This window comes from Grammomys surdaster, unplaced genomic scaffold (genome assembly GCF_004785775.1).
Source record: "Grammomys surdaster isolate TR1022 unplaced genomic scaffold, NIH_TR_1.0 690, whole genome shotgun sequence".
Lineage (NCBI taxonomy): Eukaryota > Metazoa > Chordata > Mammalia > Rodentia > Muridae > Grammomys > Grammomys surdaster.
The window spans coordinates 156-14,787 of record NW_021605109.1 but is presented as its reverse complement, the minus strand read 5'-3'; the positions used below and the strand labels follow the sequence as shown (position 1 = coordinate 14,787).

The window sequence follows — 14,632 nt, the reverse complement described above, 5'->3', positions numbered from 1 at the left end:
TATCTATCTATCTATGAGAAGAAGCAAAATGTCAGAGGGAAAACTGGATTTCATATAACAGCAGGTGGGTGCTGTGAGCTGACTTAGGCTATCTACATTGAAGGAGATCTAGGTATCCCTGCCTGAAGTAGCAGATTTTGTGGGGATTGTAGAGTGACTCCTGGAAAGCGGGAATGTGTCACTCATGATGGTTTTTTTATGGAACACAGAGACACACCATTAGACATTGTTTACCCAGCCCAAACCCTTCTTGTTAGGACCAGCACTTCAATTTGGGGGAACAGAAACTTTAGACATAACATCTGCCTGCTGAGTCTCTCATTCCACTGTTGACACAAAACCCACAAGTCTCATCCTAAAGGGAATAAGATCCTTGATTCTGGAGCCATTTTGTGTGACAATGATGAGAGAAAACATATTTCCATTACCTGAACTCTATGTTCTAATGTGGAAGCAGTTTCACAAAAACTTTATTATAGCTTTACAAAAGAAAGAAAGTCACAAATCAAGGCAAGTTTATAGGGCCCAGGTGGATAACTGACAGAGGCAGCTGCATCAACATAGGGGAAGCTTCTCTCTAGGCTCAAGATGTCATCTGCTGCTATGTTTAACTCTTGGATTGCAGCTACCTGTCTTTTAATAGATTCTATTGTCACAGGCATCAGTTATACACATGGAGGCAATATATGTGTGTCCAATAGAGACAGAACTTAGCACACAATAAGGTAATGGGCCTCGGTTGGACCGCCAAGGCTCCAGTCTCTCTACTGAACTGAAATTCTCATCAGTCAGTCAGTCAGTCTCTGCAGATACAGACTCCTTCCAGATTTCCTGCACTGCCAGACATAGACATCTTATCTTCAGAAATCTGTGGAGAGCACACCTCTACTTAGAATGTGCCCATTCCTGGCAGAAAGAATGGTGATATAGATGCAGGCAAAGATCTGTCAACATTGAGACATGTGGTTATTAATCTGTGGTTTTCCATAAAGAAGCCAAGGAGCAGGGACATAGAGTTGTGTTCTTTCAGAAGTGACTTGCGAAGCTCAGAACAAAGGTCAGATGCAGCTCTTCTTGGTCAGAAGTGAGTCAGGGCTGGTGCTCTGTCTTTTTTGTCTTGACTACTCACCTGACTCATACTGACCTTTGAACTATTACAGAAACAGAAGCCACAATGAGGACATCCAGTGTTGTGTAGAAGACTGTTAGGAGTTTTCACACATGGAGCTGGTTCTGCAACATACAGCCTGTAAGTCCCTGTCACCATAAATCACCCTATCTGTCCACTGCCAATCCTAGCACAGAACACAGTTTGTCTGTGCCAGCATTTCCTTAGAGGAGGGAGGAGTCCCTAGATAAAAATGGGCATCGGTGTGCATGAGTTAAAAACAAGCCAGGAAGGCAGAAAACCTGCACATCAGAACTCACCTAACAGATACGGGCAGCTGGCTTTGACTCTGCAGGTAAGGTCTGTGAAACCTTCTTTTTGTTGAGAAAGGAAAGAGCCATCCCAGGACTGTGTAGTACTGGCTATGACCTGGAGTTTTAGCTTGGGGGCAGTGAGAACTTGCTCTTTGGTCAGCGGGTATGAATCACAGTGTGTGACAGTCTCCTCTCTTGTATGGGTCTTTGTGACTTTGGAAGTTGCAGGTGCAGTGGGCTATACTCGTGGAAAGTGAATGAAGCATGCTCCTTCTGAACCTCCACAGGGGGAATGTTTGTGAGACCATGCCTAGCTCAGGTGCTGATGTAGGAGCCAGGACGGGACAGGACTGTGACAGAGTCTGTCTGGGGTAGGCGGCATCATTGCCATGCTCACATCAGACAGGAGATGCCTTGGGGTCAGGAACCACAATTTCCTGGTAAATCCATGGAGAAGAATGGCTACATTCTCTTCTAGAAAGAAATGAAGACAACAGCTCAGCCAGGTCCAGCTCGAGTGTGTTCTTTGGTTGGTGGGTCAGACTCTGAAGCCCTAAGGGTCCAGGCTAGTTGACTCTGTTGGTCTTCTGTGGGGTTCCTTTCCCAATTGGGGCCAGCAATCCTCATCCTATTCTTCTATAATTGTTCTGAGTTTGGTCTTCTTGTGGGTCCCCTAACAACTGGAGCACAGGCTATCCCAAAAACTTGTGCCTACAAATACTTAAATATTATTAGCATTTGGCCTTTTGAAAATGAAGCATGTCATCCATGGCTCTAAGAAGATGAAATATTTTACACTACAAAATGTGCAGTGTCAGTCTATTGTCAAGCGTCTCTTTCAAAGGAGCTCTTCTTATGATTCTCAAACAGTCATTAAGGAGACAGACATCTGTGATCTCCTCAATATTTGAAAATGTATGCATATTCATCTGACATTTAAAATGTATGTTTCATTTCTACCAAATGGATTGCTTATTTTGAGTTAGAATTCTATAAATTGTATTTATTTGATTTGCAATATGTCAATCAAGAGCAGCAGGGAATAGAGAAAATTTTAGGTCAGAAAAAAAAAGATTGTGATAAGTGAAATTGATTTCTAGAAAATGTTGAACACTATCTACTGTAAATGAAGAGATGAAAGCAAATATTATAGTGGGAAGGAACTGAACTGAGAAATAATCTCATTGATCTGTAGTTTTTTGGAATTGTCGACTAGAAAATCAATGCTGTGAGCACACTGTGCTGTAGATTTTCCAAATGGATGGTTTCTAAGATGGCCAACTATAAGTTATAAGTTATAAGTTATAAGTTATAAGTTATAAGTTATAAAACCAATTAGCCCGCACTATTTTTTCTGGCTATAATGTTACTTTCATATACACAATCACTCCAATACAAGCTCAAAGCCTGGCAGACAAATCATGAAATATATGGTACCAGGGTTAGAGATGCATTCAGAGAAATATATTAACGGTTGTCATAGAGCTAGGGCATATTTTCATTGTATTAATTTATGAATTTACCAAGTAGTAATCAAGTCACAGATAGTGGCTCTTCCCTGACCAGCTTGCAAGTATGACGGGTCAGATGAACAAGAGATGAATCTCTCCACTGAGAGAAAGAGTCAGTACACACATACTTGGAAAGCACAGACAAATCCTGCAACTGTATCTCATGTTGTCCCAGTTTTAGGTGGTTGGTATAAGGGAAAATAATAGCAAGCAAGGTTTAACATTCCTGCCATAAATATCAGCACAAAGCTTGGCATATCCCAATGAATCCGTGACACTTGTCAAATTGAAACCTTATTTGGATTGGTTACCATACTACTCTACCTGACCATGTCTAGACCATGAAAACACAGAACGTTTTCCATAAAATTACATATACATAAGTTATAGGCAATTTGAAAATCTTCGGTAGAGCTTTCACAGAGTGTGGATGGCATACCGTGGATACACTGGCAGTAATATAAAATTTATGAATGATGATTTTCATTTAATTCATAGAAAGTTGGTTTAGTTAAGTGTTCATGAGCAGCTGTTTTGCTTTGCATGTACTGGATCAAAGCATCATAGTTATATAAAATGAATACTAAATATAAAAACAGAAAAATCCCCAAACTAACAAACAAAAAAAGCATGGCCAAATGCTTTCCCAAAGAAATGGTTGCATCAGTCTGATAGAGATGAAGGTGGCTGAAGCCCCGGGCTCCTCTGCAGAGATGTCACTGCCCTGGGGACATGAGGCAAAGCTCCAACACCTCCCTCCCCTGCTCTCCATCCTCCTACACTCTCCCAGGCTCCTCTCCCTCCATCTTCCCCTTGACTCCCTCATCCTGTTCCCTCCTCCCCTCCTATCGCCCCGCCCCCTCTTCCTTGCACTTCCTCACTCCTCCTTCCCCTATACCCCATCTTGTCCCCCTCTCTTCCCTATTCTTCCTCTTTTTTCATTCCTTTCTCATCTACTTTCCAATCTGAACTCCCCTACAGTAAGGATGAAGTCTACAGCTGGACGGCCATGTTTACGCAATCACAGGATTCAAATGTGGTCCCCAATGCAGGGGAGTATGGACAAGTTGGTCCTCTGGACATTCTCCACCTCCACTCCCACCCCTGTGATGAGCCAGATACTTTTGCCAGTTATGTCACTGGGCCACAAAACAGGCTGCTCAGTGTGGTCTAGAGATTTGCTTGCCACAACACAGCCACCCTGACAGCTGAATTGAAATCTGGTACAGGTATCAGAGACACAAACAGCATTTCTTTTTTGTTCTGTCAGGAGGTCTTCCAAGCCTGAGGCCATGTGGTACCCTGACAGGGTTGAAAGGACCTCTACTATTGGTCCTTCTAATAGCTATTCTCAGTGGTGACAGGGCTTTGGCACTGAGATGTCTCCAGTGTTTCTCTCAGTCTCTGTACTCCCAGAAACACGCATTAGAATCAGTGCTACCAAATCATCCAAGGTTCCTTCCTTTAGTCTGGACTATAGTTTATTGATAGGAGATTGCACAAGAATAGATTTTTCTGCCTTTTAATGGGGCCTTATGAGAATCTAGAAAGGGAGAAGAAATTACACATGGTCTGTGCCCAGCTCCAGGTTTTTCTCTTCCTTCATCTGTGAGGTTGGAATGACTCTTTACCTTTCTGGATACTGGTTCTCTTAAATAGAAAAATTGACTTCTTCAACCTCACTTCCTCTATGGTAGAAGGGAGCTCATGATGTAGTACTGCCATCTGAGTGTCCAGAGCACCTCCCGTGGGCAGTCCCAGAGGCAGGAAGGGCAGCACAGCATGATACAATGTTCCCCAAGTGGGAGAACTAGGAGATGGTCAGAGCACCAGCTGGTCCTCTCAGACTCAAAGGATGTTTTCCTTTCAGCCTGAAGAACACAGAAGATGGCCATCATTGCAGCTCTGGGAATCTTGATGGTCGGGATCTGCCCTGCTGTCCTCTGCTGCTCAGATGACGCACTGGGAAGGCACATTGCAGTCCAGAAAGACCAAGACACTCTAAAACAATTGGACAGTCTAACACTGGCCTCCACCAACACTGACTTTGCCCTCAGCCTCTATAACAGGCTGGTTTTGCAGAATCCACGTGAAAATATTGTCTTCTCCCCACTTGGCATCACAACTGCCTTGAACTCCTTGGCTCTGGGAGCAAAGGGCAACACCCGGCAAGAGATTCTAGAAGGTCTCAAGTTCAATCTCACAGAGACCCCCGAGGCAGACATCCACCAGAGTTTTGGGCACCTCCTACAGCAGCTCAGTCAGCCAGAGGACCAGGTTCAGATCATTGCAGGCAATGCCCTCTTTGTTGAAAAACACCTGCAGATCCTGACAGAGTTCAAGGAGAAGGTGAGGGCTCTGTACCAGACTGAGGTCTTCACAGCCAACTTCCAGCAGCCTCATGAGACCAAAAAGTTCATCAATGACTATGTGAAGAAGCATACCCAGGGGAAGCTCAAGGAACTGGCCTCAGACCTGGATGAGAGCACATCCATGGTGGTAGTGAACGATCTCCTCTTTATAGGTGAGAGTGGTCACTGGTTGGCAAAGAGAGGGGGGAAGGATGTTGCCTGGGAACCTGTGTCCTTACACTGACACCTGGAAAGGATGTGCTCAGGATCTCAGAGGCGTGTGTTTCTAACTGCTTATTACACAAAGCCCTTACTTCTCCTCTGAGACATTTTAGATATTGATGTAATTTCTGGGATATGCCAAACAGAAGCACTAAGCTATCAATCCAAGAGGACTGATCTGGGCTGTGACTTAATCTTACTGACTGGCAGAATGCCATGTCTTCCACTGCCAGCCCTCCTGAGTAGGCAGAAACCATGGCTACTCTCTATACAAATGACGTCCTTCAATTCAGTCTGACTAGAGTAAGCATTTCTAGTATGCTACTATTTGAGGTATCCATCCCTCTGGATAGTCTAGGTCTCCATCAGGGGCCCAGTGGGCTGGGACTTCTTGACCCAAAAGATCCTAGGAACACTAATCTTAAGGGGGGAAGTATCATAACCTAAAACTTGTGAAGAGCCATGGAGGGCAGTTCCTACATAGGACTTCTCCCCTGAGCCTATAGTGTGTAATGAGCTGGGCTTGGGCTTGGAGAAGCTGGGACTGGGAGAAGTCATGAGAAAAGGGAAATGTCCATTAGGCAGTGTCCTATGTTAATGTCTGGCTGCTTCTTGGAATTTTAGTTCTATAAAATTAATATATGAAAGATCAGAATTCCCAAAACACATGCCTAGGGCAGGGAATCTTTTGGGACTTGGGTCCATGATAGTTGGAGACTCAACTGGAGACACTATGGTTAAGGTTAGTTGGGGAAAATCCAGGGATCCCACACCCACCACTCCCTGCCTGATAGGGACCAGAGAGTAAGGTGACAGCTCAGATATTGTTGCCTGACAGTCATGATGTAACTAGATATTGGCTGGATTTGGGGCTAATTAAAGTTAGTCCAGGATACAGGGAGGGCAGGCCTGGACTATAGGCAGAAAATCAAGGTGACAATGGACAGGAATATAGGAGAGGAGGTCAGAGGAGGAAGGACAAGAGGACAGGAGGACAGAGCTGCTGAGGACAGGGGATGTTGGAAGCAGAGTAACAGCCTGAAGGGTTAGACTGCAAGATTTGGCTCTCTCAGCTCTGCACAGCCATAAGCTCAAGTGCTGCTTAGTGCTAGATGGGATGTATGTTTAGGCTGAGAGATGCCAAGAGTAAGAAACTGTTTCATCATCAAGTCCCAGAGTGTACACTGCTTTTGGGGACAGAAATTATAAATCTGGAATAAGCTTGAGCTGATATCTCTGATTGTCAGGGTGGCCATTTCCCATGCATGAGATGAGGACTCATTACCCGTGTCTTAGCCACAATGTATGAGATTACGAACTGATCAAGATATGGGAGAACTCAGGCTGTGCTGTTCTGTTTCCCATAAATCCTGTCCCACAAGCCATCACCTTCTAGACATGACTCCCTTGAGGAAGACAGGACCCTCAACTCTCCCCAGGCTCCAGTCTCACCACCTTCACTCTGGTCTCTCTTACACACTCCAGCCCAGGTCCCTGACTGTCAGGAGCTCAAGTAGCCAGTCTGTGATTTGAGATTCCTTTCTAAACCAAAATTTGGATCCTCATTGCGACCATTTTGTCTACCTACCAAGATTTTTCCAGCTCATCACATGTTACCCTGAGGGACCCTCTGAGTGACTGAAGATGGATGGGTGGCCATGGCAACTCAGAAGCTGAGCATAGATGGAGAGGAGGTGGCGTGTTTCTGTTGCTATGACAATATGATTATTTGCTTCATCTTTAGGCAAATGGAAGGTGCCATTTGACCCTGATGACACATTCATGGGAAAATTCATGTTGGACAGGAAGAGGACTGTGACGGTGCCCATGATGAAAATTGAGAACCTGAAGACACCATACTTCCGGGATGAGAAGCTGAAATGCACGGTGGTGGAGCTGAGTTACATAGGCAATGCCAAGGCCATGTTCATCCTCCCTGACCAGGGCAGGATGCGGCAGGTGGAAGCCAGCTTACAATCAGCAACTCTGAAGAAGTGGAGGAAATCACTGAAGAATAGGTGCATATCCAGGACCCGGAACTGGCCTGGACCCCATGTACTGACGTTGTCCTGATGGCCAGTGTCCCTGTACCTCAGATTCTCACTTAGATCCAGTGTAATGGCTGAAGTGTCAGCAGGGGACAGGTGAAGATGAGTTGAATTCCCCTCCTCTGTCTCAGTTGTTTGAGGCCTGGTTTTACCCTGGTTTTTGTAGTTGACAAAATGAGATCAGCTTGAACCTGGAGCGGAGGTTTCTTGTGTCTCTGATGGGCTATAAATGACAAGGCATCTTGAATGTGTCTTTGGAAGGCAGAGGGATTGTGACTGACAGGAGATGAGCTCTGAGACTCAGCTGTGTCCTTCGTAGCTGTCTCTTCCCCTTATCAGCCATTCATTCACCATTCATGCAGTGGTGACTTGAAGACCTACTATGTGCCATGCTCTGACTTAGACTCTGAGAGAGTGTCAGTCATGAATGGACAAAAATTCGCATCCTGATGAGCTATCTTGTAATTGAGGAAGAGACAGTAGGGGGATGACAATAGAACTACTCATTATTTAAGCTAAGGGCCAGGTTGAATGTAGTGGTGAAGTTGAGAAGGACAACCAATGGTAAGGAAAGCTTGAATCTGATGCTGAGTCCGGTTGTAAATGGAAGAGTCACTGGGTGATGTCTGAGAGCCGGCAGGACAGGGAAGGGCTACGTTTTATGGATTTAGGAGGAAAGCACTCTCAGTCAAGGAACAGTTAGTATCAAGCCAGGTTGCCTGTCCACTGCAAATACTCTCAGGCTGTGATGAACAATTAATACATTAGGAAGAGGAAAATCACATGGTCTAGGCATGGGTAGAAAGAAGGCTTCTCTTCAGAGAGAGGGCTGCTATAGAATGCTTCCACTCAGACATAAGTTTCGTTGATTGGGCACAGGTTCCAGCGGCTCTTCCATTTCTCTTTTATTCTCAGGATGATAGATGAGTTCTACCTGCCCAAGTTCTTCTTATCCCAACAATACAACCTAGAAGACATCCTTCCAGGACTGGGTATCAGGGAAGTCTTCTCTGCACAGGCTGACCTGTCTGGGATCACTGGAGCCAACAACATAACAGTCTCTGAGGTAAGACAAGGAACATGGGTCACCCACTTTGGGTCCTGAATGTAGACAGTGAAGGCCATGTGGGCATGTGAGGATGTTCAATGTGTGAGAAAACCTACACGCCTGAGATCCCTCATGCCTGGGAGAGTGAAACCATAGCCCAGAGAGTCCTTCTCAGAGTGTGCAGCCAGTTGCTCTTCACCCTCAGGAATTGAACACATCTAGATGTCAATGGTAGGGAAAGTGCCTGTGCTTGGTTTTAGCCCACATAGGTCCTAACCTGTGCTGTACTGCGGGGCTTCCCACAATCCACTGCGGGGCCTGCCACAATCCACTGCACAGCCACCTGCAATCCTCTGTGCAGCCACCCACACTCCACTGCACAGCCACCCACAATCCACTGCACAGCCACCCACAATCCACTGCACAGCCTCAACTTCTTTGATGCAGGACTCAGCCATTACTACTTAACTGGCACACCAAATAGTAGCCGTAAAGGTCATAACAAGGGATCAATGGCAGTTTTGATAAAAAAATAAATAAAAATAAAAACAAAAACAAAAAAAAACCTCCCTGAGAATAAGAGAGAAGATGCCCTTAGACCCTCATACCACATTCTCAGCTGCACAGCCTGTTGGTGCCTAGTGTTCTGTCCAGAGCCCACTCAGAGCTCTGGGCTGAGATCTGTACCACCAGGACATGATAGTCTCGTAATGTGAAACCATGCCCTATACAATGCTGGTGTATATCACAAGGAGGTGGGACCAGGAGAGACACTGAAACCTGTAGATATGATTTAATCCCCGCCTAGGTGTCTACCCACCTTAACTATTTAGTTCCTGAATGAAAGACACACACAACCTTTATATTTACAATAAGTCTTAAACAGCACACTAGCTGTGCAGTAGCCTAGCCTCTATGTGATTCGAATCTACTTTCCTATCCATACTCAGAATTATTACTTACTATGTTGCGTCTTGGGTTCTCAATTTCCCAGCCAACACTGTATTGGTAGAGTTTAGCAGTTGACCATCCTGCATCCATTTGTCTTTTTTCTTTCTTCTTTTTTGTTGTTGTTTTTTTTGTTTGTTTGTTTTTTGTTTTTCGAGACAGGATTTCTCTGTGTAGCCCTGGCTGTCCTGGAACTCACTCTGTAGACCAGGCTGGCCTCGAACTCAGAAATCCACCTGCCTCTGCCTCCCAAGTGCTGGGATTAAAGGTGTGTGCGCCATCACTGCCCGGCCATTTGTCCCTTTTCAACAGCAGTATGTCTACCAAAAATATTAGGGCCTTTCTTGCCCAATGGTTAGCTTCCCTCAATTGAAGCAACTCCACGTGGGAGTACTGATGCTCAGTACCTTCCTGGAAGGAGAACGAGGCTATTATCAGGAACAGTCATGTCTTGTAGTCAAAAGATATTTTAATAATGAAATATCATCTAATGCCATATTCTGAGAATCTCCAATGCTTTTGAAGGCCGTCTATCCATATATAGCATAACCGAATTATTAAACATTGTTTTTTGCTGTTTACTATTTAAATAACCTTGAAAACATTTTATTGTAATTACCTAAATTAGACTCTAATATGACCATGATTTTGACTATCTGACTCTTAACTTGCATTACTTAGTTATTTTAAACAGTTTGTAATAGCAACTATTTAAAGGACTGCAAATAAACCTTGTAGTTTTAAATGAGTTGCATAGGCACAATTCCTAAGAGTACCAAAATTAGTTTAAAATATTGTATCAATAAACAAGATTTATACCAATGAAAAGCTTAAACCGCTCTCAATATACAAATTCTGTACCAATGTAAGAAAATATAACTTCAATTCTGCCCCAAAATATAAAGATTTCTAGCAATGTAAGATTTTGGCTATAAAATGCTTTGTTTAAGAGTAATTTAATAATCCATCCCTATTTGTCTAATTTCTTATAATATTACAATATCCCCCATTTATCTTTTCAATCTCCTTTCCTTTACCTAAGAAAGAAGGATAAAGAAGAGGAAAGACAGAAATTCCTGAGCCTATGCTCTCTGTTTAAATTCTTCCCTGTCTAAAACTACAATTACTTGTAAATTATCCCTTAAAATGACAACATATCTATACTTCATGAAATGACCAATCCACACGCCCCAACTTAAGAGGTTGGGAAGACCATCTTTTTATATCAGCCTCCTACTGAGTCAGGGCAAAGAATTCCTAACTCAAAAGGAAACTGAAAGGATGGTTAAGTCAAAATAAAGCTAGCTGGCGTTATTTGTTGTTCAGTCTTTATGCGTTGAGAAAGTTCAGAACTTAACTAGAGTCCTGACAAAAAGCATCTGAAAGACTGGATGAGCTATGGTCATCGGGGATACGCAGCCCTTTCTGAAGCTGTTTTTGAAGCAAGTCTCTGGAAACAGCATCAGGTGAGGCAGGCTCAGGCAGGAAGCTGCAACAGAAGGTCGTTTCGGCATCCCCGAGGGTGAATCTCATCAGACTTGCCTTCTTAGTATTTCATTCTGTAATGTATGAACCTTACAACCAATATTTAGTTCTATAAAGACATTTGTATGGAATGTGCAAGGGGCACAGATCAGTTAAGGATGAAATTTTGCTCATTGTTTGAGCAGATGAAAGAAAACGATCCCTTTATGAGTTAGTTTAATTAATAACCAAGTTGTAATAATGCCATATGCCATGTGAAGGGATTAGTAAATCATGTCACCTGTTCTGTTTGGTCTTCTTGTTTTTTGCTACCTGTCTGCAGCCAAGATCTTTAGGGATTCTTCCTCTTTCAAATCTTATCCCTATTACTTTGCAAGGAGTCCAAAGCCTTTTTATTCTTTCCTTTTAATACAAATACTGAGTCTCTGCTTGGTCCAGCAACCTGAAGTCATCAAAAGTATAGCTTGATTCAATTTAGCAGACTCTTTTTTTATTTAAGCCTGTTCTACTTGACCTCTTTCACAGAAGATTTATAATATCATTATAACCACCGAACTTATAACCTTCATTTTGATAATTAAAATAATTTAAAACAATGATTATTATTTAGTAAGATAGGATTTCTTTCTATCTATGCCCATGCCTTTGTCTCCTAAACATCAAGATGAAAGGCCTGGATTTATTCATTCATCAATTTCAATTAATTTTCCCTTCTTTCCTTAAAACATGTATATCAATTTTTATCTCTCCCTTCTTTGGGGATTAATATCTCCATGGATAAATGTACTGACATTTCTCTTTATAGAAATTGAATTAATATACTTTCCCATATTTTGCTTCAGTTAAATTACATTCTACTTACTGTATAAGCCTGTTTTCAGGCCAACATATGTGTCATATGCTAGGCTAAGCAGTCCCAGTTTTCCCATGGATCTCACGTTCAAAGAAACCAGAAGCTTCTGATAGCATTGATATCTTACATTTCAGTTCATTCTCTATACCTTTTTCTTTTTTCTTTTTTTTGTTTTTGTTTTTGTTTGTAGGAGGCATGAAGCCTTGCTCCCTGCCTTCTCACCAGCCTGCTTCATTGCAAAGTGGGGGCTTCTAGCGTCTTAGAGGCCCCTTAGAAGCACTTGAGAAGACACCAGGCTGGAGTCTGAACCTACCACCCAGCATGCTGTCTGAATCTGCCTGGTGGCACAGCTGTGTCCAGGCTTATGCCATGAATCCCAGAATTGCGTGCACTAATTTAGCATATATATTGTTCTTGTCCCAAACCTGTGCTGCTTGGGAAAGGAGCCACTTGACTCTACTATGAAACTAATTCCCTCTGCCTCCTAATCTTAAAGGGATGGTATGTGTTTTCCATTGGAGAATCACAAATTAATTTTAAGTGAGGTTTTGCCAGACGTTGAGGCACCAATATGTTGTAGAAATTTTTGAATCCTGGCTGGAGGTTCCACTCTGCCTTAGCTGTATTAGTTTCCAAATGAAAGACACATGCAACCTTTATATTTACAATAAGCCTTTAAAAAAAAAACTGCAAAGCTGGGCAGCAGCCTAACCTCTGTGTTATTAGAACCTACTTTCCTAACGATACCCCAAGTTATTACTTATTCTGTTGCATCTGGGCTGTTCTTAACCCCAATTGGACAGCCCTCAGTGCCACATTCTCTTGATTCTGAACCCATAGTGGCTTCTCCTTCCTCCTCCTGCATGTCTTCCTCCTTGTGGTTCTCCTTGGACACTAAGCCCTTCAAACCTAAGCCCCATCCATGTGCATTTTGCCCAGCTATTGGCTGTTGGCATCTTTATTTACCCACCAGACATAACTTGGGGACAGGCTCACTTAGTCTACAAGTAGACTCTTTTCTTTGGAAGAACCAGGTCCTTGGGGACCTGCACCTAGCATTACAATGAATAGCAAAACTCAACAGAAACCTGCACTGTCTGCCAGCTCACTGGCTGTTCCCTGTGGGACTGTTGGAAGGCTGTCTGTGGGGAAATGCCTGCCATTGCTTACTCCTGTCCTGTTGTAGTGGTTTGAGGGCAGCACAGATTCAGACACTGAGTGGACCCAGGGCGTGCCTCATCTCACACCCTGAGCAGAGTCTTGGGAACACCAGGGTAAGAGCTCATGGAAGGAGCAAAGAAATTCACCAGCAGATGAGGTCTGTGGTCAATGCTTCCTCCAGGTCTCTTCCTGCCCTTCCTGGTCTTCAGTAAGTGATGTGTTTCTCTCCCTACAGATAATCCACAATGCTTTGCTGGAGATGACTGAGACAGGCACAGAAGTAGATGCTTCCACAAGAGTCGAATATGAGTTCCTGTCTGCAAAAACTAAACCTATAAGTGTTAACATGAACAGGAAATTCCTATACATTGTTTTAGATTCAAGTTCCTCACTTATCTCTGTTATGGGCAAGGTTAACAACCCTTTAGAAAACTAGGAGTTTTCTAAAGTGCTGGGGCTTCTTTCTGAGTTAACAGAGTGAGTCTCTATGTGCTTTTTGGCTTCCATCCTCTGATAGGCTGTGGCATTTTTGTAATTAAACAGTGACCTTGATTGACTTTAGTGGTCACACATCACAGGAGCATGTGGAGGATCTGTGTCCAGGCCTCTTCGCAACATTAGCTCATATTCCTGAGCCTGGACTCTGTCTTTCTTCTCCTCCCTTGTTTACTCCCCTTTGTCTGCCTCTACCAAAAGCCTGGGCCCAGCAGGTAGACCCATTCCCCAGATAGTCTCTGATCATGTCTGCCTTCCATTTCTGCAGCCTTGGTGGAACTGTGCAAGGTTACAGGCCCACCCATATAGACAACAGGCAAAGCACAAGTCGGGAACTTTCTGCCCCTTCTATTTGTAGCATCTGGAATAGGTCGTACCCAGTTTCTGCCTCACTCTTTCCCTACTACAGTCTGTACCACCCACTGCCTCTTGCAGGGTCTCCTGACACTATCCACACAGTTGGAACCCCCATTCCTGCAACTGCATGGGGCCTGTGGCTCACACTAGCTCCTCTCCCCTTAGCACTCCTAATCAGATCAGAGTGGTAGCCTTTTTCTCAGTTCCCAGCTGGCCAATCTCACAGAACAGGTGAAAGCCTCCACCTTCATTACCAAAACTGAAAGGCCAGGAGCAAAGAATCAATAAATGTATACCTGCACAGAAAGTGTCCAGGCAGTGTTCACTCGGCTCCCTTTATGAATGAGGAAACTGACAAACACAGAAGCTTCGTCTTTTCCCCATGACAGACACTATGGTTTCCAAGTTCCCTGATGCCATAGGGACAAACCTCACCAAGCGGGTATCATCGGATCATGGGGCATCACAGATGTGGTTGGAAGGTGGAGGATAAAACAAGACTCTGGATGCTTCACAGAGAGCGCTCAAAGAGATCTTGGAGCAGGAGGGGAGTTATGTGCTGAGCTTAAAGGAGGAGGAGGAAGAGGAGGAGGAGGAGGAAGAGGAGGAGGAGGAAGAGGAGGAGGGAGAGGAAGAGGAGAAGGAGGAAAAGGAGAAGGAGGAAAAGGAGAAGGAGGAGGAGGAGGGAGAGGAGGAGGGAGAGGAGGAGGAGGAGGGAGAGAAGGAGGGAG

General features: G+C 44.0%; 1 protein-coding gene across 2 annotated transcripts; it reads left to right on the top strand.

Annotated features, from left to right (window-relative positions):
* The first annotated feature begins 1,395 nt into the window (after positions 1 to 1,395).
* Positions 1,396 to 14,204, top strand: LOC114633489 (serine protease inhibitor A3B-like). 2 transcript variants are annotated; one of them, XM_028782051.1, is made up of 5 exons: positions 1,396 to 1,468; positions 4,804 to 5,457; positions 7,251 to 7,524; positions 8,470 to 8,620; positions 13,285 to 14,204. In XM_028782051.1, exons 2-5 carry the CDS (start codon positions 4,821 to 4,823, stop codon positions 13,483 to 13,485), a joined length of 1,263 nt encoding a protein of 420 aa, XP_028637884.1. In that variant the 5' UTR covers positions 1,396 to 1,468; positions 4,804 to 4,820; the 3' UTR covers positions 13,486 to 14,204. The 2 variants fall into 2 exon arrangements, with proteins under 2 accessions (XP_028637884.1, XP_028637882.1); XM_028782049.1 differs by having other exon boundaries at positions 1,399 to 1,463.
* The last annotated feature ends 428 nt before the right edge of the window (positions 14,205 to 14,632 follow it).